Genomic DNA, 26,047 nt, shown 5'->3' with positions numbered 1-26,047 from the left:
CCAACAGGATCAACAAACTCATCAGAGTTTGAATCAACAAACTCTGATCGCCAACGGGATCAACAAACTCATCAATCTGAAGAAGGGTCTCGACCCGAAATGTCACCCATTCCTTTTCTCCCGAGATGCTGCCTGACCTGCTGAGTTACTCCAGCATTTTGTAAATAAAAACTCATCAGAAAGGCTGGCTCCGTCCTTTGGGCGGAGTTAGATTCATGGGAGGTGGTCTTGGAGGGGAGGCGACACCTCGCGGTATCCATGATACCACACACTGGTCAAGCTGTGGAGCAACTTCAGCAACCGACTGGTTCCAACACGATGCAGCACAGAACGCCACAGGAGATCCTTTTACCCTGAGGCTGTCAAACTGTACAACCGCTCCCCCCTTCTGTCGTGGGATAGACAGACTCAATAGACCATAGACGATCGACAATAGGTGCAGGAGGAGGCCATTCGGCCATTCGAGCCTGTACGTACCGCCATTCACTGTGATCATGGCTGATTATCCACAATCAGTACCCCCGTTCCTGCCTTCTCCCCATACCCCCTGACTCCGCTATCCTTAGGAGCTCTATCTAGCTCTCTCTTGAATGCATTCAGAGAATTGGCCTTCACTGCCTTCTGAGGCAGAGAATTCCACAGATTAACAATTCTCTGGCTGAAAAAGCAACAAAAGCTTTGCACTCTACCTCCGTACACGTGAGAGTAAACTCAACTAAAACTGTATTGAGGCAATGGATGTATAGATAGGATCTGCAGATGCTAGTTTATACCGAAGATAGACACGAAATACTGGAGTAACTCAGCGGGTCAGGCAGCATCTCTGTGGGGAGCGTGGACAGGTACAAAGCGCTGGAGTAACTCAGCGGGTCAGGCAGCATCTCTGTGGAGAACGTGGACAGGTACAAACTGCTGGAGTAACTCAGTGGGTCAGGCAGCATCTCTGGAGAACATGGACAGGTACAAAGTGCTGGAGTAACTCAGCGGGTCAGGCAGCATCTCTGGAGAACACGGATAGTTGACGTTTCGCATTGGGACTGATTTGTTTGGAAGGGGGGAGAAAGTTCGTAATCATAATCGTAATCATACTTTATTAGCCAAGTATGTTTTGCAACATACGAGGAATTTCATTTGCCACACAGTCATACCAATGAAAAGCAACAAGACACACTGAAAACATTTTAACTTGAACATCCACCACAGTGACCCCTCCACATTCCTCACTCTGATGGAATGCGAAAGAAAAAAGTTCAATCTCTTCCCTTCTTTGCCTCGAACCTCCCGTTTGACGGGACGATCATGGCTCCCGTAGCCGGCGGTCGGGCCCTCCGCGTCCGGGCGATCAAGCTCCGATATCGGGGGAATCTCACCTCCCCGCGCCGGGTCGGGGCTAGTCGACTTTGGAGCTTCCCGACATCAGTCTCTACCCGAGACAGCGAGCTCCCCGGTGTTGGAAATCCGCAGGCCGCGGTAGGAGCGTCGATCCCAGGCAAGGGAACGAGGGCTCCGGTAATCAGTCCACGGCCCCGCGGTGGAGCTCGAAGTTAGTCCCGGGCAAGGCCGCCAGCACCATGATGTTAGGCCGCAGAACGACCGGAGATACGAATGCGGACAAACAATTGCATCCCCGGCAAGGCAAGAGATGGAACAAAAAGGTTCCCCCGCCCCACATCCCTTGATTCCGTTAGCCATCAGAGCTAAATCTAACTCTCTCTTGAAAACATCTAGTGAATTGGCCTCCACTGCCTTCTGTGGCTGAGAATTCCAGAGGTTCTCAACTCTCTGGGTGAAACAGTTTTTCCTCGTCTCAGTCCTAAATGGTCTACCACTTCTTGTTAACTGTGTGTGGGCCCTGGTTCTGGAGACCCGAGAATTAAGGTAAAAATTACACGATATCCTGAAGGTAGTTAATCCGTGGAACTCATTGCCACATAGGGCTGTGGAGGCCAAGTCCAGTGAGACTGTCGTATGTTGAAAGACTGGAGCGACTAGGCTTGTAAACACTGGAATTTGGAAGGATGAAAGGGGATCCTATCTAAATATATAAGATTATTAAGGGGTTGGACACGTTAGAGGCAGGAAACTTGTTCGGCCATTTAGAACTGAGATGAGGAATAACGTTTTCACGTTAACGCAGAGAATTGTGAATCTGCGGAATTCTCTGCCACGGAAGGCAGTGGAGGCTAATTCACTGGTTGTTCTCAAGAGAGAGTTAGATAGAGCTCTTCGGGCAAACAGAATGAAGGGATATGGGGAGAAGGCAAGAACGGGGTACTGATTGTGGATGATCAGCCATGATCACATTGAATGGCGGTGATGGCTTGACGGGCAGAATGGCCTCCTCCTGCACCTATTGTCTATGTTTCTATGTGTCGATCGTGTTGGGCATCGGTAGGTTTTTGCCAAGGGCCTCTTGCCGGGCTATGTGACTCTATAGTGCATCCGTGCTTATGGGACTGTCATCCACCATTCAAGGGGCAACGTGTAAACGGTCACAAGCTATGTCCAGCCTGTGCGATACATTTCATAGAAACATAGAAAATAGTTGCAGGAGTAGGCCATTCGGCCCTTCGAGCCAGCACCTCCATTCTATACGATCATGGCTGATCAAAATCAGTACCCCGTTCCTGCCATCTCCCCACATCCATGATTCCGTTAGCCATCAGAGTTAAATCTAACTCGCTCTTGAATGCATTCAGAGACTTGGCCTCCACTGCCTTCTGAGGCAGAGAATTCCACAGATTCTCAACTCACCGGGTGAAACAGTTTTTCCTCGTCTCAGTCCGAAATGGACACGGACCCTATTTCATATCGAGATGATTTCAGTATAGGAGTAAAGAGGATCTTCTGCAGTTGTATAGGGCCCTGGTAAGGCCACATCTGGAGTACTGTGTACAGTTTTGGTCTCCTAATTTGAGGAATGACGTCCTTGTAATTGAGGCAGTGCAGCGTAGGTTCACGAGATTGATCCCCGGGATGACGGGACTGTCATATGAGGAAAGATTTAAAAGATTAGGCTTGTATTCACTGGAGTTTAGAAGGATGAGAGGGGATCTTATAGAAATATATAAAATTATAAAAGGACTGGACAAGCTAGATGCAGGAAAAATGTTCCCGATGTTGGGCGAGTCCAGAACCAGGGGCCACACAGTCGGAGAATAAAGGGGAGGCCATTTAAAACTGAGGTGAGAAGGAACTTTTTCACCCAGAGAGTTGTGAATTTGTGGAATTCTCTGCCACAGAGGGCAGTGGAGGGCAAGTCACTGAATGAATTTAAGAGAGATTTAGATAAAGCTCAAGGGGCTAGTGGAATCAGGGGATGTGGGGATAAGGCAGGCACGGGTTATTGATTGGGGACGATCAGCCATGATCACGATGAATGGCGGTGCTGGCTCGAAGGCCCTAATGGCCAGCGTGCTTATCGATGGTTCTGCCTGGCTATCTCTTCAGTTCATCGTAAACCGATCGATCTTCGATCTTCAATTCCTGTTGAACGGTGAGAGAAATTGTTAGAAACAAATATGGAGAAGGCGAGGCTGTCGTGCGAAGCAACTGAATTATGCTAGAGGGCGCCTTCGGTTCAGTCAACATTTCGAGACGACAAGGAACGGGAGGACTCGCGGATCTCAGGGCCAGGCAGACGTGCGACGTGTTATCACAATGGTGTCCGGTTAGTTAAGGGGGAGGTGCAGCGAGACCTGGGTGTCCTTGCACACCACTCAGAGAAAGTTGTCGTGCAGGTACAGTAGGCAGTGAAGAAAGCCAATGGCATGTTGGCCTTCATAACGAGAGGATTCCAGTATAGGAATAAAGAGATCCTTCTGCAGTTGTACATCGCCCTGGTAAGACCACATCTGTAGTATTGTGTACAGTTCATGTCTCCAAATTTGAGAAAGGACATCCTTGTAATTGAGGCAGTGCAGCGTAGGTTCACGATATTGATCCCTGTGATGGTGGGACTGTCAAATGAGGAAAGATTGAAAAGACTAGGGAATCCTATAAAAGGACTGGGCAAGCTAGATGCATGAACCATGTTCCCAATGTTGGGCGAGTCCAGAACCAAGGGCCACAGTCTTAGAATAAAGGGGAGGTCATTTAAAACTGAGGGGAGAATTAACCTTTTCACCCAGAGAGTTGTGAATGTGTGGGATTCTATGCCACAGAACGGATCATATAAGACAATAGACAATAGACAATAGGTGCAGGAGGAAGCCATTCGTCCCTTCGAGCCTGTACGCACCGCCATTCAATGTGATCATGGCTGATCATTCTCAATCAGTACCCCCGTTCCTGCCTTCGCCCCATACCCTCTGAGTCCGCTATCCTTAAGAGCCCTATCTAGCTCTTTCTTGAATGCATTCAGAGAATTGGCCTCCACTGCCTTCTGAGGCAGAGAATTCCACAGATTCACTACTCTCTGGCTGAAAAGGTTTTTCCTCATCTCCGTTCTAAATGGCCTACCCCTTATTCGTCAACTGTGGCCCTATGTTCTGGACTCCCCCAACATTCGGTACATGTTTCCAGCATCTAGCTTGTCCAGTCCATTTCCTTCCTCTAACGTGCCCAATCCCTTAATAATCTTGGATGTTTCAATAAGATCCCCTCTCATCCTTCTAAATTCCAGTGCATACAAGCCCAGTCGCTCCAGTCTTTCAACACATGACTGTCCCGCCAATCCGGGAATTAACCTAGTAAACCTACCCTACGCCGTCAATAGCAAGAATATCCTTCCTCACATTTGGAGACCAAAACTACACACAGTACTCCAGGTGCGGTCTCACTAGGGCCGTGTACAACTGGAGAAGGACCTCTTTGCTCCTATACTCAACTCCTCTTGTTATGAAGGCCAACATTCCATCGGCTTTCTTCACTGCCTGCTGTAAAACATTATTAAAGGACTGGACAAGATAGATGCAGGAAAAAAGTTCCCAATGTTGGGCGAGTCCAGAACCAGGGGCCACACCGTTTTAGAATAAAGGGGAGGCCATTTAAAACTGAGGTGAGAAAAAAAAACGTTTTCACCCAGAGAGTTCTGAATCTGTGGGATTCTCTGCCACGGAGGGCAGTGGAGGCCAAATCACTGGATGGATTTAAGAGAAAGATATATAGAACTCTAGGGGTAGTGGAATCAAGGGATATGGGGAGAAAGCAGGCACGGGTTATAGATTGGGGACGATAGGCCATGATCACAATGAATGGCGGTGCTGGCTCGAAGGGCCGAATGGCCTCTTCCTGCACCTATTTTCTATGTCTATGTCTATGGAACACACGGTCGCTTGTGACATCAGATGGCCGGCCTTAGTCGCGAATTAGGGAGGAAAAGGGTGTCATTGACTTCAAAAGGAATCAACATAATGATAATCTCACCATATAGGTGGGGTCTCCAATGGGCGCATTGGTACGTCTCCCCTGGAAACAGAAAGTAGGTTTGAATTAACTTTGATATTGATAACTTGCCCCAGCTTATCCAACCTGCCTTCCATATAACAAAAACGCTCGTTTGTTTGTTTGTTTGTTTGTTTGTTCCTGAACTACAGCCAAAACGGTACACGACAGCGCGACAATTTTAGGCCCACCTCACTCACCATGCTAATGGAAGAAGTTTCATTGATATCGGTGTTATGTTTGTAAAGTCATTCACATTTTAAAGTTTAAATCTATCTCCTAGGGAGGGAGGGGGGGTAAGGGGGGATGGGGAGTGGTGAAGGGGGAGGGGGAGGGAGTAGGGAGGGAGGGAGGGAGGGAGGGAGGGGAGGGAGGGAGGGAGCGAGCGAGCGAGCGAGCGAGGGAGGGAGGGAGGGAGGGAGGGAGGGAGGGAGGGAGGGAGGGAGGGAGGGAGGGAGGGAGGGAGGGAGGGAGGGAGGGAGGGAGGGAGGGAGGGAGGGAGGGAGGGAGGGAGGGAGGGAGGGAGGGAGGGAGGGAGGGAGGGAGGGAGGGAGGGAGGGAGGGAGGGAGGGAGGGAGGGAGGGAGGGAGGGAGGGAGGGAGGGAGGGAGGGAGGGAGGGAGGGAGGGAGGGAGGGAGGGAGGGAGGGAGGGAGGGAGGGAGGGAGGGAGGGAGGGAGGGAGGGAGGGAGGGAGGGAGGGAGGGAGGGAGGGAGGGAGGGAGGGAGGGAGGGAGGGAGGGAGGGAGGGAGGGAGGGAGGGATTAGAGGGGGAGGGGGAGGAGAGGGTGCTGCACAAATGCAGGAGAGGTTTGGGCCCAATGGGTTCACTTAGTCTAGTTGTAACTAAAGCCCGGAAGCACACACAATGGCCAGGTGAAGCTTCCTGTCAACCCACCTGCAGTTGGGCATTCATAGTTGCCCACGGTTCTCCCCCCTCATCCTCCCCCCCTCCCCCCTCCCCCTCCCCCTCCTTCCTCCCCCCCTCTCCCCACCCCTCCCCCCAGGTACCAACCTGTTGAATATCCTGGATATTTTCATAGGCCGCCGATCCATTCCCGGCATTTGCAGCCAATGTTTCTGCGGAAACACGACGCCTTCAGTCACGAAGTCAAGAGCATAGCAATCATTTGTCCAGCGCGAATGAAGAATATTCGGCCCGTTTCCGTTGTACTAGCTATCGAATATATGCAATTCCTCCCCCCTTAATGATCCCATTATCCTGTGAATATGTCCTACCGCAGTTGTACAGGGCCCGAGTGAGACTGCACCCGGGGTACTGTATGCAGTTTTGGTCTCCAAATTTGAGGAAGGATATTCTTGCTATTGAGAGCGTGCAGCGTAGGTTTACTAGGGTAATCCCCGGGATGGCGGGACTGTCATATGTTGAAAGACTGGAGCGACTAGGCTTGTATACACTGGAATTTAGAAGGATGAGAGGGGATCTTATCGAAACGTATCAGATTATTAAGGGGTTGGACACGTTAGAGGCAGGAAACATGTTCCCAATGTTGGGGGAGTGCAGAACAAGGGGCCACAGTTTAAGAATAAGGGCTTGGCCGTTTAGAACGGAGATGAGGAAAAACTTTTTAAGTCAGAGAGTTGTAAATCTGTGGAATTCTCTGCCTCAGAAGGCAGTGGAGGCCAATTCTCTGAATGCATTCAAGGGAGAGCTTGATAGAGCTCTTAAGGATAGCGGAGTCAGGGGGTATGGGGAGAAGGCAGGAACGGGGTACAGATTGAGATTGATTATCCATGATCACATTGAATGGCGGTGCGTACAGGCTCGAAGGGCCGAATGGCCTCCTCCTGCACCTATTGTCTATTGTCTATCTCCTTCCTAAAGGAACGTCCTTTAATTCTGGGTCTCACTCAGGATTCACTTACCTTCTCCCTTCGGACTCCCGTTCGCGTTGTATTTCTTCCCGGATGTGGCTTTCGGTCTACATAAATATACACAATGTCAACTTATAGTTTCGTTTAGTGGAAGAGATACAGCGCGGGAAAAAAAGCCCTTCGGCCCACCGAGTCCGTCCGCGCCGACCAGCGATCGCCCGTTCACACACACTAGTTTAGTTTAGAGACACACAGCGCGGAAACACAATCCCTTCCCCACCGAGTCTACAGTGACCAGCGATCGCCCGTTCACACACTAGTTTAGTTTAGAGACACACAGGGGGGAAACAGGCCCTTCGGCCCACCGAGTCCGTCCGCGCCGACCCCACCACACACGCACGCACGCACGCACGCACGCACGCACGCACACACGCACGCACACACACACACACACACACACACACACACACACACACACACTCACACACACACACACACACCCACTCACACTCACACACACACACACACACACAAACACACACACGCGCACGCGCGCACACACACACACACACACACTCATACTCACACTCACTCACGCGCACTCGCACGCACGCACGCACGCACGCACGCACACACACACACACACACACACACACACACACACACAGTAGCGTGGGAGGAAACTGGAGATCTCGGTGAAAAACCCACGCGGGTCACGGGGAGAACGTACAAACTTCCTACAGACAGCACCCGCGGTCAGGATCGAACTCTGAGGAATCCATTGGTGGCCAATTTAAACCATGAACATGTCTCAGTTTTCCAATATCCTACTCTATCGTGTAACCAACGATCATGACGATGACGAGCGGAATAGAAACCATGCTTTGGCCGTGCGGTTACATAGAGTCATAGAGTAACACAGCCCGGAAACTGGCCCTTCGGCCCAACTTGTCCACACCAGCCACCTATACTAGTCCCACTTGCCTGCGTTTGGTCTATATTCCCCAAACCTGTCCTATCCGTGTACCTGTCCGACTGTTTCTTAAACGTTGGGATAGTCCCTGCCTCAACTACCTCTCCCGGCAGCTCGTTCCATACACCCACCACCCTCAGTGTGGGAAAGTTACCCCTCAGATTCCTAATAAATCTTATCCCCTTCACCTTAAACCACGGTCCTCTGGTCCTCGATTCCCCTACTCTGGGCAAGAGACTCTGTGCGTCTACTCGATCTATTCGCCTCAATACATCTTTTCCCCTTCACCTTCAACTTAAAGGGCCGAATGGCCTCCTCCTGCACCTGTTTTCTAGGTTTTCTATGTCTATGTCTATGTTACCGGTGTAACGCGCCCTACACTGCTTTATAAATAGCATTTCTTCGACCATGGATGCTGTTTACAAAGATGGCTCCCCAAACGCCTTTACCCGCTCGAATGTTGAGTGCGCGCATCGTAGGTTTACTAGTTTTAATTCCCGGAATGGCGGGACTGTCATATGTTGAAAGACTGGAGCGACTAGGCTTGTATACACTGTAATTTAGATGGATGAGAGGAGATCTTATCGAAACGTATAAGATTATTAAGGGTTTGGACACGTTAGAGGCAGGAAACATATTCCCAATGTTGGGGGAGTCCAGAACAAGGGGCCACAGTCTTAGAATAAAGGGGAGGCCATTTATAACTGAAATGAGGAGGCAGGCACGGGTTATTGATTGTGGATGATCAGCCATGATCACAGTGAATGGCGGTGCTGGCTCGAAGGGCCGAATGGTCTCCTCCTGCACCTGTTTTCTAGGATTTCTATGTCTATGTCTATGTTACCGGTGTAACGCGACCTTCTCTGCTTTAGATATAACATTTCTTCGACCATGGATGCTGTTCACAAAGACGGCTCCCTAAACGCCTTTACCCGCTCGAATGTCGGTCGGACTTTTAAGGTCAGTTTGGGAAAATCGCCATGGGCCGATGTCAAAAGTGGAAGCGAAATTCGGCGGCAAACGCATTTACCCGCTTGTCTTCCTGGCGATCAGCCAACCGCAGCCCCCGCTGATCAAACAGGCGGCAAAGAGCCCGACAACGATGCCAGCGATGGCGCCAGGACGGAGGCAAAACTTGGTCCCCGGAAGAGCAGAGGGCGCTAGTGCAAAAACAGAAACAACATTGGAACCACCAGGTCAATCCCCGGGATGGCGGGACTGAAATATCAGGAAAGAATGGGTCGACTGGGCTTGTATTCACTGGAATTAAGCAGGATGAGTCGTGATTTTATCCAAACATATAAAATTCTTAGGGGATTGGAAGACGAGATGCAGGAAAAATGTCCCTTGTGTTGTGGAATCAATCGACAATAGACAATAGGTGCAGGAGTAGCCCATTCGGCCATTCGGCCCTTCGAGCCAGCACCACCATTCAATGTGATCATGGCTGATCATTTTCAATCATTACCCCGTTCCTGCCTTCTCCCCGTACCTCCTGACCCCGCTATTCTTAAGAGCTCTATTTAGCTCTCTCTTGAATTCATTCAGAGAATTGGCCTCCATTGCCTTCTGAGGCAGAAAATTCCACAGATTCACAGCTCTCTGACTGAAAAAGGTTTTCCTCATCTCCGTTCTAAATGGCCTACCCCTTATTCTTAAACTGTGGCCCCTGTTTCTGGACTCCCACAACATTGGGAACATGTTTCCTGCCTCTACCGTGTCCACCCCCTTAATAATCCTATATGTTTCGATAAGATCTCCTCTCATCCTTCTAAATTCCAGTGTGTACAAGCCTAGTTGCTCCAGTCTTTCAACGTATGACAGTCCCTGTCCTTCCTCAAATTTGGGGACCAAACCTGCACACAGTACACCAGGTGCGGTCTCACTGGGGCCCTGTACAACTGCAGAAGGACCTCTTTGCTCCTATACTCAACTCCTCTTGTTACGAAGGCCAACATTCCACTGGATTTCTTCGCTGCCTGCCGTACCTGCATGCTTCCTTTCAGTGACTGATGCACTAGGAGTCCAGAACCAGTGGTCACACACATTTTAAGAACAAGTGGCAGGCCATTTAGGACTGAGATGAGGAAGAACGTTTTCACGCAGAGAGTTGTGAATCTGTGGAATTCTCTGCCACAGAAGGCAGTGGAGGCCAATTCACTGGATGTTTTCAAGGGAGAGTTAGATTTACCTCTAAGCGCTATGGGAATCAAGGGATTTGGGGAGAAAGCTGGAACGGGGTACTGATTGTGGATGAGAGGGGGAGAGAGGGGGGAGAGAGGGGGGAAGAGGTGGAGAGAGAGGGAGGGGAGAGGGGGAGAGAAACGGGGGGAGAGAGAGACGGGAAGAGAGAAAGACGGGGGAGAGAGAGACCGGGAGAGAGAGACGGGGGGAGAGTGAGACGGGGGGGGGGGGGAAGAGAGACGGAGGGGAGAGAGATGGGGGGGGTGGAGAGAGACGGGGGGAGAGAGACGGGAGGGGAGAGATGGGTGGGGAGAGACGGGGGGAGAGAGACGGGGGAGAGAGCCGGAGGGAAAGAGACGGGGGAGAGAGAGGGGGGGGAGAGAGACGGGGGGAAAGATAGACGGGGAGAGAGAGAGACGGGGAGAGAGAGAGACGGGGAGAGAGAGAGAGACGGGGAGAGAGACGGGGAGAGAGAGAGACAAGGATAGATAGAGACAAGGAGATAGAGACAAGGACATAGAGACAAGGAGATAGAGACAAGGAGAGAGAGACATGGAGGTAGAAAGGCAAGGATAGATAGACACAAGGAGATAGAGACAGAGAGAGAGAGAGACGGAGAGGGAGACATAGGGAGGAGAGAGAGAGAGAGGGAGAGGAAGGGAGAGAACATCACTCACCACCTACAATGACCTGTGCACGGAGACTGTTGTTCGACCGGAGTTCTGCATTACTGACGTGACAGGTATAATTCCCACTGTCCTCCTTACTCACTGAGTAGATGGTGAATTCTGGACCTTGGAGCAACTGCACAGTACCTTTAGACCAAACGTACGTGGGGCTGGGCTCCGACTGGGCAAAACAGGTCAAGATTAGATCTTTCCCAACCTTTATATTCACTGGACTGCGCGGCGTAATTTCCATGTTGTCCGGTCCATCTGCAAACAGAAATGTCCAAGTTCAATACAATAGACAATAGGTGCAAGAGGAGGCCATTCCCTCTAATTTACAACACTCCCCAGAACCATACTATCCCACTCCAATATCCCTCTGATCTACAACACTCCCCATGCTCATAACACTCCCCATGGTTGAGGTCCTTCTGCAGGTGTACAGGGCCCTAGTGAGACCGCACCTGGAGTACTGTGTGCCGTTTTGGTCTCCAAATTTGAGGAAGGATATTCTTGCTATTGAGCGCGTGCAGCGTAGGTTTACTAGGTTAATTCCCGGAATGGCGGGACTGTCGTATGTTGAAAGACTGGAGCGACTAGGCTTGTCTACACTGGAATTTAGAAGGATGAGAGGAGATCTTATCGAAACGTATAGGATTATCAAGGGGTTGGACACGTTAGAGGCAGGAAACATGTTCCCAATGTTGGGGGAGTCCAGAACAAGGGGCCATAGTTTAAGAATAAGGGGTCGGCCATTTAGAACTGAGATGAGGAAAAACCTTTTCAGTCAGAGAGTTGTGAATCTGTGGAATTCTCTGCCTCAGAAGGCAGTGGAGGCCAATGCTCTGAATGCATTCAAGAGGGAGCTAGATAGAGCTCTTAAGGATAGCGGAGTCAGGGGGTATGGGGAGAAGGCAGGAACGTGGTACTGATTTTGGATGATCAGCCATGATCACATTGAACTCGAAGTGGCTCGAAGGGCGGAATGGCCTCCTGCTGCACCTATTGCCTATTGTCTATTGTCCATTGGTCCTCCCATCCACTCGTAGATCCCTCTGCTCTACAACACTCCCCATGGCCCTACCATCCCACTCCGAGACCCCTCTGCTCTCCCCAGAACCCTACCATTTACTCCAAGATCCCTCTGCTCTACAACACTCCCCATGGCCCAACATCCACTCCTAGATCCCTCTGCTCTATAACACTCCCCAGAACCTTACGATTCTCTCCTAAACCCCTCTGCTCTACAACACTCCCCTGAACCCGACCAACCACTCCTAGACCCCTCTGCTCCACAACACCTCCCATGACCCTACCAACCACTCCTAGATTTCCCTGCTCTACAACACTTCCCATGCCCCCTACCATCCACTCTAGATCCCTCTGCTCTACAACACTCCCCATGGCCTACCATCCCACTCCAATATCCCTCTACTCTACAACACTCCCCAGAACCCTACCATCCCACTCCTAGACCCCTCTGCTCTACAACACTCCTCTGAGCCCTGTGTCTGACCTACCGTCGTTCGACGACCCAAAATGCAACACCTCACACTTCTCTATATTAATTTAACACCTACGTGGACGAGATGTACCGTCACCGCTATTACTAATACTAAATGTAAACTAAGGTCTTGGACTGACTGAAAATATCTATCCCCTACTCCCAATTCCTCCTGTCCATGTGCTCCAGAGATGCTGCCTGACCCGCTGAGTTACCCCAGCACTTTGTACCTGTCCACGTTCTCCATCGATGCTGCCTGACCCGCTGAGTTACCCCAGCACTTTGTACCTGTCCACGTTCTCCAGAGATGCTGCCTGACGCGCTGAGTTACTCCAGCATTTTGTGGCTTCTTCGATTTGTATCAGGATCTGCAGTTACTTTCGTACACAACTCAGTCTGAAGAAGGGTCTCGACCCGAAACGTCACCCATTCCTTCCCTCCAGAGAAGGTATCACGAAATGCTAGAGTAACTAAGCAGGTCAGTCTGAAGAATGGTCTGGACCCGAAACGTCACCCATTCCCTCTCTCCTAGATGTTGCCTGACCCGCTGAGTTACTCCAGCAATTTGTACCTGTCCACGTTCTCCACAGAAATGCTGCCTCACCCGCTGAGGTACTCCAGCACTTTGTACCTGTCCACGTTCTCCACGGAGATGTTGCCTGACCCGCTGAGTTACTCCAGCACTTTGTACCTGTCCCCGTTCTCCACAGAGATGTTGCCTGACCTGCTGAGTTACTCCTGCACTTTGTGACACCTTCGATTCATACCAGTATCTGCAGTTATTTTCCTACACCTTCTCTCCATAGATGCTGCCTGACACGCTGAGACTCCAGCACGTTGTACCTGTCCACGTTCTCCACAGAGATGCTGCCCGACCCGCTGAGTTACCCCAGCACTTTGTGACTCCTTCGACTTGTACCTACATCAGCAGTTATTTTCCTACACTGCGCGGCCTGACTCTGTACTTACAGTAAACGTGTAGCGTGGTCAGAGCACGGCCGCTGTTCAGCCCATTGCTCACGCTGCACTTGTAGTTCCCGGCGTCGGCCCTGTTCACTGGGTCGATGAGCAGGGTGTCTCTGGAGATTGTTATCCTGTCGTTATGCTGGACGGGCTGATCGTTCAGTAACCATTCCCACCTCAGGTGAGTTCCCCTGGAGCTACAGGTCAACAGGACCGAGTGTTGGTTTTCCACCGCCGAGGAAAGGTTGGAATGTAGTTTAACATCCGCCACTGGTTCTGTGAAGGGGAATAAAGATTTACATAAAGAACGCTAGACCAAGTGGACCCGTTGGGCACAAACATGTCCTGCATTGAAACATCTACACACTAAAACTCTCGTTTGTTTGTTTGGAAACATAGAAAATACGTCCAAGAGGAGGCCATTCGGCCCTTCGAGCCAGCACTGCCATTCATTGTGATCACGGCTGATCATCCACAATCAATAACCCATGCCTGCCTTCTCCCCATATTCATTGATTCCACTAGCCCCCAGAGCTCTATCTAACTCTCTTTTAAACCCATCCAGTGAATCGCCCTCCACTGCCCTCTGTGGCAGAGAATTCCACAAATTCACAACTCTCTGGGTGTGAAAATGTTTTCTTCTCACCTCAGTTTTAAACGGTATTTATTCACAAAATGCTGGAGTAACTCAGCAGGTCAGGCAGCATCTCTGGAGAGAAGGAATGGGTGACGTTTCAGGTCGAGACCCTTCTCAAGACTGACGGCCTACCCTCGCTAACTTCTACGCTCAATTCCCTGACTGATGAAGGCCAACATACCAAAAGCCTTCACAATCTGCGGTAAAATATTGGATCATTTTAGCTACAGCTAACAAATACTTGTGTGATCAACAACGACGAATTCTTGAGGTAGATTTGCGTAACCAATATCATTCTCGTACAATATGAAAAATCGCGATAATTGATTGATGTATTTGATCAATTCTTGCCGCTTAGATCAACTAGGCTTGTATACACTGCAATTTAGAAGGACGAGAGGAGATCTTATCGAAACGTATAAGATTATTAAGGGGTTGGACAAGTTAGAGGCAGGAAACATGTTCCCAATGTTGGGGGAGACAAGAACAAGGGACCACAGTTTAAGCATAAGGGGTCGGCCTTTTAGAACTGAGATGAGGAAAAACTTTTTCAGTCAGAGAGTTGTGAATCTGTGGAATTCTCTGCCTCAGAAGGCAGTGGAGGCCAATTCTCTGAATGCATTCAAGAGAGAGCTAGATAGAGCCCTTAAGGATAGCGGAGTCAGGGGGTATGGGGAGAAGGCAGGAACGGGGTACTGATTGAGAATGATCAGCCATGATCACATTGAATGGCGGTACGTACAGGCTCGAAGGACCGAATGGCCTCCTCCTGCACCTATTGTCTATTGTCTATTGTCTATAATTAAACAGCGTTCACCATTTAATGCAGCTCTTCTTATCCGAGAAGACCTTCTTGCTTAAGTCCATACTCCAGTTTATATATATTTATATATATTCCTTTATAAGTCCCACACCGGGGAAATTTACAGTGTTACAGCAGCAAAGTGGATAGCAAGAGACATTCATTATAAATAAAAGTAAAGGGAAGGATAAATTCTCATCAGTCTTCACCTGGAGTATTGCCTGCAGTTTTGGTCTCCTAATCTGAGGAAAGACTTTCTTGCCATAGAGGGAGTACAGAGAATGTACAACAGATTGATCCCTGGGATGGCAGGACTTTCATATGAAGATAGACTGGATAGACTCGGCATGTACTCGCTGGAATTTAGAAGATTGAGGGGGGATCTTATAGAATCTTCCAAAATTCTTAAGGGGTTGGACAGGCTAGATGCAGGAAGATTGTTCCAGATGTTGGGGAAGTCCAGAACAAGGGGTCACAAGGGGGAAATCTTTTAGGACCGAGATGAGAAAGTTTTTTTTCACACAGAGTGGTGAATCTGTGGAATTCTTTGCCACAGAAGGTAGTTGAGGCCAGTTCATTGGCTATATTTAAGAGGGAGTTAGATGTGACCGTTGTGGCTAAATGGATCAGGGGGTATGGAGAGAAGGCATGTACAGGATACTGAGTTGGATGATCAGCCATGATCATATTGAATGGCGGTGCAGGCTAGATGGGCCGAATGGCCTACTCTTGCACCTATTGTCTATTGTCTATTGTCTATTGATTCGACCTTCATGGAACCATGCACCTTCACTCCCAGATCCCTCTGATCTACAACACTCCCCAGAGGCCGACCATTCACTGTGTAGGTCATGGAAAACATAGCAAATATAAGTCCTGTTGTCTATTGTCTATAACTGTTACTGTTGACTCGTCTGCCGGGAGCAGTGCTGGCTGTGCAGTCTCACAGCAGCGGGAAGGAAGGACCTCCAATATCTCTCCTTCACGCACTTTGGATGAAGGAGTCTCTCACCGAAGACTCTCTGAAGAGAGTTTTAAATCCATTTGGAGGGCCAAGGGCCAAGAACCAAGACCATTGCACACTCAGCGACAAGCAAAATAAAGAAATGTGGTACGTACCCTGAACATTGATTTGTATTGATGAGGCGTGGAACCTTCCGGTAACATTGTTAAAGGCCGAACATAAATAACTCCCACTGTCATCGGCAGAGACATTGGGAAAGGTGAGTTGGGCTCCACTCTGAACCAAGTCACCCTGATGGTACCATTCCAACTGAGCAGTTGGTTCAGACTCTGCAGAACAGGTCAATGTGAGTTGGATCCCGGAATTGTAAAGAGGGACGTTGGGATCAGGAATGATAATCGGGAGGTCCGGACCGTCTGCGACAAACGCACAAAGAGAGAGAAGAAACAAAAAAACACAAGGGGTTGGAGTGAATGCGTGTGGAGAATGGAGGGGAGAGGCAGAGCGAGAGAGAGGTTTCCATCACCGTAGCAAGCGCACACCAATGCTCCAGGGCAACATGCAGAACCTTAGCACAGTACTTAGGAAAATAGCACACCCAACAGCAAACAAAGAAACACAGACAACAGGTGCAGGAGGAGGCCCTTCGGCCCTTCGAGCCTGTACGCACCGCCATTCAATACGATCATGGCTGATCATCCAGCTCAGTATCCTGTACCTGCCTTCTCTCCATACCCCCTGATCCCTTTAGCCACAAGGGCCACATCTAACTCCCTCTTAAATATAGACAATGAACTGGCCTCAACTACCTTCTGTAGCAGAGAATTCCACAGACTCACCACTCTCTGTGTGAAGAAATGTTTTCTCATCTCGGTCCTAAAAGACTTCCCCCTTATCCTTGAGCTGTGACCCCTTGTTCTGGACTTCCCCAACATCGGGAACAATCTTCCCGCATCTAGCCTCTCCAACCCCTTAAGAATTTTATATGTTTCTATAAGATCCCCCCTCAGTCTTCTAAATTCCAGCGAGGTCAAGCCGAGTCTATCCAGTCTTTCTTCATATGAAAGTCCTGCCATCCCAGGGATCAATCTGGTGAACGTTCTCTGTACTCCCTCTAAGGCTAGAATGTCTTTCCTCAGATTAGGAGACCAAAATTGTCCACAATCAGTAACCCCGTTCCTGCCTTCTCCCCCATATCCCCCCCTTTCCGTTAGCCCCAAGAGCAAAATCTAACTCTCTCTTGAAGACATCCAGTGAGAATTGGCCTCCACTGCCTTCTGTGGCAGAGAATCCCGCAGATTCGCAACTCTCTGGGTTGAAAGGTTTTTCCTCATCTCAGTCCTAAATGGCCGACCCCTTATTCTCAAACTGCGTGTGTGTGTGGCCCCTGGTTCTGGACTCCCCCAACATGTTTCCTGCCTCTCACGTGTCCAACCCCTTAATAATCTTATACGTTTCAATAAGATCCCCTCTCATCCTTCTAAATTCCAGTGTATACAAGCCTAGACTCCCCAGTCTTTCAACGTATGACAGTCCCGCCATTCCGGGAATTAACCTAGTAAACGTACGCTGCAAGCCCTCAATAGCAAGAATGTCCTTCCTCAAACTAGGAGACCAAAACTGCACACCGTACTCCAGCTACGGTCTCACTAGGGCCCTGTACAACTGCAGAAGGACCTCTTTGCTCCTATACTCAAACTAGGAGACCAAAACTTCACACAGTACTCCAGGTGCGGTCTCGCTAGGGCCCTGAACAACTGCAGAAGGACCTCTCACTGTTTAGGTCCTGGTCTTGTTGGACATCCCAAAATGTCACACCTCACACGTCTCTGTGTTAAATAACGATCCCCCAGAGTCACCACCACCTCTCTCTCTCTCTCTCCCCTAAACCCTCTCGCCCAGCAGGACTGGTAATAAGCGGGGAATGATGGCACGGCCACTTACAGAATACATTGAGATGGAACGTCTGGCTTGTCTCTGTGCTAACCGGGTTGGAAGACCGGCAAGCGAATGGCCCGTCCGACCGCAACACTCCGGTGATGGTGAGCGTGGTGTTACCCGCGCTCAGTTCCAACCTGCCGCCGTTGGCTATCACGCTACCATCTCCAATCCAGGTGTAAGAGACGTTGGTGCCTGTAGCCAGGCAGGTCAAAACCACGGTGTCATTGTGCTCAATGAAGCTGCTGGCGTTGGCGGTGATATTGGGTGTGGAAACAGGCTCTGTTAGAGACACAGGAGGTCGGTTAGTCCAAAGGTGAACAAGGAACGAAATACACACCAGGAGATGGTGGATTCATGGAAGGCAGCAAACAGCGACCCGCGTCCTTTGCGCGGAATGAGAACGTGTCAGAAGCAGCGTGGCGTCCAGGTTCAGGAACAGTTTCTTCCCAACGCCCAGCAGGAAATGGTGGACGCTGCCCAGTCCATCACAGGTACTGACCTCTCTAACGTTGGATGGTCCACCACAGGTGGATACTGACCTCCCCAACCATGGCAGGTTCATCACAGGTACTGACCATCTCACCATCGAAAGTCCATCACATTTACAGACCTCCCCAACCATGGAAGGTCCATCACAGATACTGATCTCCCCGTCATCAAAGGTCCATCACAGGTACTGACCAACCCCACCATTGAATGTCCATCACAGATACTGACCTCCAAACGTTGGAAGGTCCATCACAGGTACTGACCTCCCCAACGTTGGATGGTCCACCACAGGTACTGACCATCTCACCATCGAAGTTCCATCACATATACTGACCTCCCCAACGTTGGATGGTCCACCACAGTTACTGACCTCCCCAACATCGATGGTCCACCACAGATACTGTCCATCTCACCATCAAAGGTCTATCACAGTAGATGACCTCCCCACCATCGATGGTCTATCAGAGGTACTGACCTCCCAACCATCAAAGGGATGTACAAGAGGCGTTGTCTCAAAAACACAGCCATCATTATAGACCCCCCCCCCCCCCCACCACCCGGCCACTCTATCATTCCACTCCTGCCACCGGGAAGAAGGTACAGGAGCCTGAAAACCGTGACCTCTGGATTCAGGACCAGCTTCTCCCCAATAACTATTTTTAATGGATTGTAGACGGAGCTAAGACCGTCACACACACAAACCAATGTCCCTTCCATCGAACCTTCGACAAGGTTCCACATAGGAGATTAGTGGGCAAAATTAGAGCACATGGTATTGGGGGTAGGGTACTGACATGGATAGAAAATTGGTTGACAGACGGAAAGCAAAGAGTGGGGATAAATGGGCCCCTTTCAGAATGCCAGGCAGTAACTAGTGGGGTACCGCAAGGCTCGGTGCTGGGACCGCAGCTATTTACAATATCTGACTACGGGTGCTGCACTGTAAGGAGTTTGTACGTTCTCCCCGTGACCTGCGTGGGTTTTCTCCGAGATCTTCGGTTTCCTCCCACACTCCAAATAGTTAATTGGCTGGGTAAATGTAAAAATTGTCCCTAGTGGGTGCAGGATAGTGTTAATGTACGGGGATCACTGGGCGGCACGGACTTGGAGGGCCGAAAAGGCCTGTTTCCGGCTGTATATATATGATATGATATGATATGAAGAATATACATTAATGACTTGGATGAAGGGATTAAAAGTACCATTAGCAAATTTGCAGTAGATACAAAGCTGGGTGGCAGGGTGAACTGTGAGGAAGATGCTATGAGGTTGCAGGGTGACTTGGACAGGTTGTGTGAGTGGGCGGACGCATGGCAGATGCAGTTTAATGTGGATAAATGTGAGGTTATCCACTTTGGTGGTAAGAATAGGAAGGCAGAGTATTACCTGAAAGGTGTCAAGTTAGGAAAAGGGGACGTACAACGAGATCTGGGTGTCCTAGTGCATCAGTCACTGAAAGGAAGCATGCAGGAACAGCAGGCAGTGAAGAAAGCCAATGGCATGTTGGCCTTCATAACAAGAGGAGTTGAGTGTAGGAGCAAAGAGGTCCTTCAGCAGTTGTACAGGGCCCTAGTGAGACCGCACCTGGAGTACTGTGTGCAGTTTTCTCTCCAAATTTGAGGAAGGATATTCTTGCTATTGAGGGCGTGCAGCGTAGATTTACGAGGATAATTCCCGGAATGGCGGGACTGTCATATGTTGAAAGACTGGAGCGACTAGGCTTGTACACACTGGAATTTAGAAGGATGGGAGGGGATCTTATCGAAATGTATAAGATTATTAAGGGGTTGGACACGTTAGAGGCAGGAAACATGTTCCCAATGTTGGAGGAGTCCAGAACAAGGTGCCACAGTTTAAGAATAAGGGGTAGGCCATTTAGAACTGAGACGAGGAAAAACTTTTTCAGTAAGAGAGCTGTGAATCTGTGGAATTCTCTGCCTCAGAAGGCAGTGGAGGCCAATTCTCTGATTGCATTCAAGAGAGAGCTAGATAGAGCTCTTAAGGATAGCAGAGTCAGGGGGTATGGGGAGAAGGCAGGAACGGGGTACTGATTGAGAATGATCAGCCTTGATCACATTGAATGGCGGTGCTGGCTCGAAGGGCCGAATGGCATCCTCCTGCACCTATTGTCTATTGTCTATTGTGTAACTGGGGCATCTTGGTCGGCATGGGCAAGTTGGGCCGAACAGCTTGTGCTTCATGACTCTAGGACCATAACGGCGAAGTTCAATATCAAGTCTCCGCAGGTCAACGTTGAAGAAGGAAGTACTGATAAATAAAATACCAGCAGGGTGCAGAACAAACAGCGGTAATGCACGAACATACTTCAGCACGGAGGGGAAGTTGACATGCGCACCACTTTCCCAACCCATCAATATAACCTCAAATAACCCTTGGAAGTGTCTCGACCCGAAACGTCTCTCATTCCTTCTTTCCAGAGCTGCTGCCTGTCCCGCTGAGTTACTCCAGCACTTTGTGCATAGAAACATAGAAACATAGAAACATAGAAGATAGGTGCAGGAGGAGGCCATTCGGCCCTTCGGCCCTTCGAGCCTGTACGCCATTCGTCCACAATCAGTAACCCGTGCCTGCCTTCTCCCCATATCCCTTTATTCCACTAGCCCCTAGAGCGCTATCTAACTCTTTCTTAATTCCATCCAGTGATTTGGCCTCCACTGTCCTCTCTGGCTGAGAATTCCACAAATTCACAACTCCCTTTTCAACTCAGTTTTAAATGGCCTCCCCTTTATTGTAAGGCTGTGTGTGTGGCCCCTGGTTCTAGACTCGCCCAACACCGCGAACATTTTTCCTCCTTCTAGCTTGTCCAGTCATTTTATAATTATATACATCTCCTTAAGATCCCCCTCTCATCCTTCTAAACTCCGGTGAATACAAGCCTAGTCTTTTCCATCTTTCCTCATATGACAGTCCCGCCATCCCAGGGATCAATCTCGTGAACCTACGCAGCACTACCTCAATTACAAGGATGTCCTTCCTCAAACTAGGAGACCACAACTGTACACAATACACCAGATGTGGTCTCACCAGGGACCTGTATAACTGCAGAACAACCTCTTTACTGCTATACTGAAAGTATCTGGCTATGAAGGCCAACGTGCCATTAGCTTTCTTCACTGCCTGCTGTACCTGCACGCCGGCTTACAGTGACTGGTGTCCAAGGGCACCCAGGTCTCGATGCATTCCCCCCTTACCTAACCTGACACCATTGAGATATAAATTCCATTCACTGCAAGAATGAAAAGGCTAATAATAACCGGAGAGTTAATGATTCAACAAGAGGTCCTTCTGCAGTTGTACAGGGCCCTAGTGAGACCACACCTGGAGTACTGTGTGCAGTCTTGGTCTCCAAATTTGAGGAAGGATATTCTTGCTATTGAGGGCGTGCAGCGTAGGTTCACCAGGTTAATTCCCGGAATGGCGGGACTGTCGTATGACTGGAGCGACAAGGCTTGTATACACTGGAATTTAGAAGGATGAGAGGAGATCTTATCGAAACGTATAAGATTATTAAGGGGATGGACACGTTAGAGGCAGGAAACATGTTCCCAATGTTGGGGAGTCCAGAACCAGGGGCCACAGTTTAAGAATAAGGCGTAGGCCATTTAGAACTGAGATGAGGAAAAACATTTTCAGTCAGAGAGTTGTGAATCTGTGTAATTCTCTGCCTCAGAAGGCAGTGGAGGCCAATTCTCTGAATGCATTCAAGAGGGAGCTAGATAGAGCTCTTAAGGATAGCGGAGTCAAGGGGTACGGGGAGAAGGCAGGAACGGTGTACTGGTTGAGAATGATCAGCCGTGATCACATTGAATGGCGGTGCGTACAGGCTCGAAGGGCAGAATGGCCTCCTCGTGCATCTATTGTCTATTGTCTATTGTCTATTGACAGGTGTACAAGGACACCCAGGTCGCGCTGCACCCCCCTCCCCCCGACCTAACCTGACACCATTGAGATATATATTCCATTCACTGCAAGAATGAAATGGCTAATAATAATCGGAGTGAGTGAGTTAGTGATTCAACAAGATCTATGTCAAACTCACCGAGTGCGAGCAGTTTGACGGTCGCTGTGCCTTGAGTGCCGGCCCCTTGTGCAAAGACGGTCACTATGTAATCCCCGCTGTCCCGCTCGGTCACCGTCTCCAGCGCCAGCGTCCCGGTGGTGTAGGATATCTTCACCCGTGAGCTGTAGTTGGCGTGGATCAACGTGCCTGTTCCGATCCAGTTAATGATCGTTCTCCCTTTGAAACTCCAGCTCCCACCGGAGATCGCAGCTGACGGCCGCACCGCGAATATCGCGTCTCTCCCGACTCGGACATATAGGTTGCTGTGTTCCGCCACGACCATAAGCCCCAGCGACCCGCCTGAGGCCGAGAAACGCGTATGAGAGCGGGGAGGAAAGCAGGAGAGGCGGACAAATGTCCACGAGTGACAGGAGCAGAATTAGGCCATTCGGCCCATCAGGGCTACCCCGCCATTCAATCGCGGCTGATCTATCTCTCCCTCCTAACCCCATTCAACCCGAGAATTCAATAGACAATAGACATTAGGTGCAGGAGGAGGCCATTCTGCCCTTAGAGCCTGTACGCACCGCCATTCAATGTGATCATGGCTGATCATTTTTTCTGCCTTCTCCCCATACCCCCTGACTCCGCTCTCCTTAAGAGCTCTATCTAGCTCTCTCTTGAATGCATTCAGAGAATTGGCATCCACTGCCTTCTGAGGGGCGAATGGCCTACTCCTGCACCTATTGTCAATTGAAAACATCCAGTGAATTGGCCTCCACTGCCTTCTGAGGCAGAGAATTCCACAGATTCACAACTCTCTGACTGAAAACGTTTTTCCTCATATCAGTTCTAAATGGCCGACCCCTTATTCTTAAACTGTGGCCTCTGGTTCTGGACTCCCCCAACATTGGGAACATGTTTCCTGCCTCTAACGTGTCCAACCCCTTAATAGACTTATACGTTTCGATAAGATCAATAGGTGCAGGAGGAGGCCATTTGGCCCTCCGAGCCTGTAGGCACCGCCATTCAATGTGATCATGGCTGATCATTCTCAATCAGTACCCGTTTCCTGCCTTCTCCCCATACCCCCTGACTCCGCTATCCTTAAGAGCTCTATCTTGCTCTCTCTTGAATGCATTCAGAGTATTGGCCTCCACCGCCTTCTGAGGCAGAGAATTCCACAGATTCACAACTCTCTGACTAAAAAAGTTTTTGCTCATCACAGTTCTAAATGGCCGACCCCTTATTCTAAAATTGTGGCCCATTGTTCTGGACTCCCCCAATATTGGGAACATGTTTCCTGCCTCTAACGTGCCAACCCCTATTATCTATTATCTAACGACAATAGACGCAGGGGTAGGCCATTCGGCCCTTCGATCCTGCACCGCCATTCAATATGATCATGGCTGATCATCCAACTCAGTAACCTGTACCTGCCTTCTCTCCATACCCCCTGATCCCTTTAGCGACAAGGGCCACATCTAACACTCTCTTAAATATAGCCAATGAACTGGCCTCAACTACCCTCTCTGGCAGGGAATTCCACAAATTCACCACTCTCTGTTTGAAAATAAAATTTCTCATCTCGGTCCTAAAAGACTTCCCCCTTATCCTTAAACTGTGACCCCTTGTTCTGGACTTCCCCAACATCGCGAACAATCTTCCCGCATCTAGCCTGTCTAACCCCTTAAGAATTTTGTAAGTTTCTATAAGACCCCCCCCCCCCCCTCAATCTTCTAAATTCCAGCGAGTACAATCCGAGACTATACAGTCTTTCTTCATATGAAAGCCCAGTCTCGCTGCACTCCCCCCTGACCTAACCTGACACCATTGAGATATATATTACATTCACTGCAAGAGTGAAACGGCTATTAGTAATCGGAGAGTTAATGATTCAACAAGACCTATGTCAAACTCACCGAGTGCGAGCAGTTTGATGGTCGCTGAGGCTTGAATGTTGGTGCCTTGTTCATTAACGGTCACTATGTAATCCCCGCTGTCCTGCTCGGTCACCGTCTCCAGCGCCAGCGTCCCGGTGGTGTAGGATACTTTCACCCGTGAGCTGTAGTCGACGTGGATCAACGGGGTTTTTCCGACCCAGTTAATGATCGTTGTCCCTTTGAAACTCCAGCTCCCACCAGCGATCGCAGCTGACGGCCGCACCGTCAATATCGCGTCACTCCCGACTCGGACATTTAGGTTGTTGTGTTCCGGCACGACCGTAAACCCCAGCGACACGCCTGAGGACGAGAAACGCGCATGAGAGCGGGGAGGAAAGCAGGAGAGGGGGGCAAATGTCCACGAGTGACAGGAGCAGAATTAGGCCATTCGGACCATCAGTGCTACACCGCCATTCAATCGCGGCCGATCTGTCTCTCCCTCCTAACCCCATTCTACCCGAGAATTCAATTGACAATAAACAATAGGTGCAGTAGGAGGCCATTCGGTACTTCGAACCTGTACGCACCGCCATTCAATGTGATCATCGCTGATCATTCTCAATCAGTACCCCGTTCCTGCCTTCTCCCCGTACCCCCTGACTCCGCTATCCTTAAGAGCTCTATCTATGAATTCTCTCTTGAATTCTTCTAAACTCCAGCGAGAGCCGACAGTGCCGACAAACGCTCATCGTAAGTTAATTCCGAAGCTGTGCCCTCTGGTGACTTTGATCTCCACGTCCGCTCATGTTCCGGCCGGTGTGTAGACTGGGCTGGATTTAATTCTGTCCCCCAACCCCGCGACCACCCCCGCGCTACAAACCACCGCGGCGTGGGTCTGAGCCGGCGAACCTCACCCGTGGATACGACCAGGAAGAGGGCGAGCGCGGTCAGAGGCGGCAGCCGCGCCATTCCGTGCCAGCGGACTCTGAACTTCGTTTCCTGGTTCCTGATTCAGCTGACTGTCGTCTAATGAAAGACGATTGGAACCGCGACCGACCGGTAACTCCCTCCCCCCTCCCCTCCTTATAAACACGGCGTCATTCACAGAGTCACACAGCACGTCCCATCTTGCCCACACCGGCTAACACGCCCCACCTAGTCCCACATGCCCGCGTCTGGCCCGTATCCCTGTGATTCATTCTCTCCGGCGATGCTGCCTTTCCCGCTGAGTTGCTCCAGCAGTTTGTACCTGTCCACGTTCTCCACAGAGACGCTGCCCGACGCGCTGAGTTACTCCAGCATTTTGTACCTGTCCACGTTCTCCACAGATGCTGCCTGACCCGCTGAGTTACACCAGCAATTTGTACCTGTCCACGTTCTCCACAGAGATTCTGCCTGTCCCGCTGAGTTACTCCAGCACTTTGTACCTGTCCACGTTCTCCACAGGGATGCTGCCCGACCCGCTGAGTTACTCCAGCACTTTGTGATACCTTCCACCATTACCCTTTGCTTCCTTCCCAGAAGCCAATTCTCTATCCAGTTGGCTCTCCTTAGGTCTCATGCGATCTAACAAGTCAAACGGGTTTGACTTTAATGTAATTCTGTATGGTATTGTCTAACTTGAATAGGTGCCATGCAAATCACAGCTTTTACTCCACTGGTTTGGGACAGCTCCAATCAAGACCGCAAGTCATCGCCAGAGAATTGTGGTCCAAGCCCAGACCATCACGCACACAAACTAACCTCCCTTCCATCAGTCTGAAGAAAGGCCTCGACCCGAAACGTCACCGATTCCTTCTC

General features: G+C 50.0%; 1 protein-coding gene across 2 annotated transcripts; it reads right to left on the bottom strand.

Moving 5' to 3' along the window:
• Positions 1–962: 962 nt before the first annotated feature.
• LOC144612080 (cell adhesion molecule CEACAM1-like) lies at positions 963–25,219 on the bottom strand. Of its 2 annotated transcripts, XM_078431636.1 has the most exons (12): positions 25,162–25,219; positions 24,287–24,607; positions 22,404–22,724; positions 17,858–18,133; positions 16,069–16,329; positions 13,517–13,786; positions 11,053–11,310; positions 9,222–9,351; positions 7,270–7,325; positions 6,398–6,462; positions 5,368–5,409; positions 963–3,486 (listed from the first exon to the last, which is right to left on the bottom strand). In XM_078431636.1, the coding sequence occupies exons 1-12, from the start codon at positions 25,214–25,216 to the stop codon at positions 3,439–3,441; spliced, it is 2,103 nt and encodes a 700-aa protein (XP_078287762.1). In that variant the 5' UTR covers positions 25,217–25,219; the 3' UTR covers positions 963–3,438. The 2 variants fall into 2 exon arrangements, with proteins under 2 accessions (XP_078287762.1, XP_078287763.1); XM_078431637.1 differs by lacking the exons at positions 16,069–16,329; positions 17,858–18,133.
• Between the last annotated feature and the right edge of the window lie 828 nt (positions 25,220–26,047).

This window comes from Rhinoraja longicauda, chromosome 43 (assembly GCF_053455715.1).
Source record: "Rhinoraja longicauda isolate Sanriku21f chromosome 43, sRhiLon1.1, whole genome shotgun sequence".
Classification (NCBI taxonomy): domain Eukaryota; kingdom Metazoa; phylum Chordata; class Chondrichthyes; order Rajiformes; family Arhynchobatidae; genus Rhinoraja; species Rhinoraja longicauda.
Note: the sequence above shows the minus strand (reverse complement) of the source record. Positions and strands in the feature narration are given on the sequence as shown.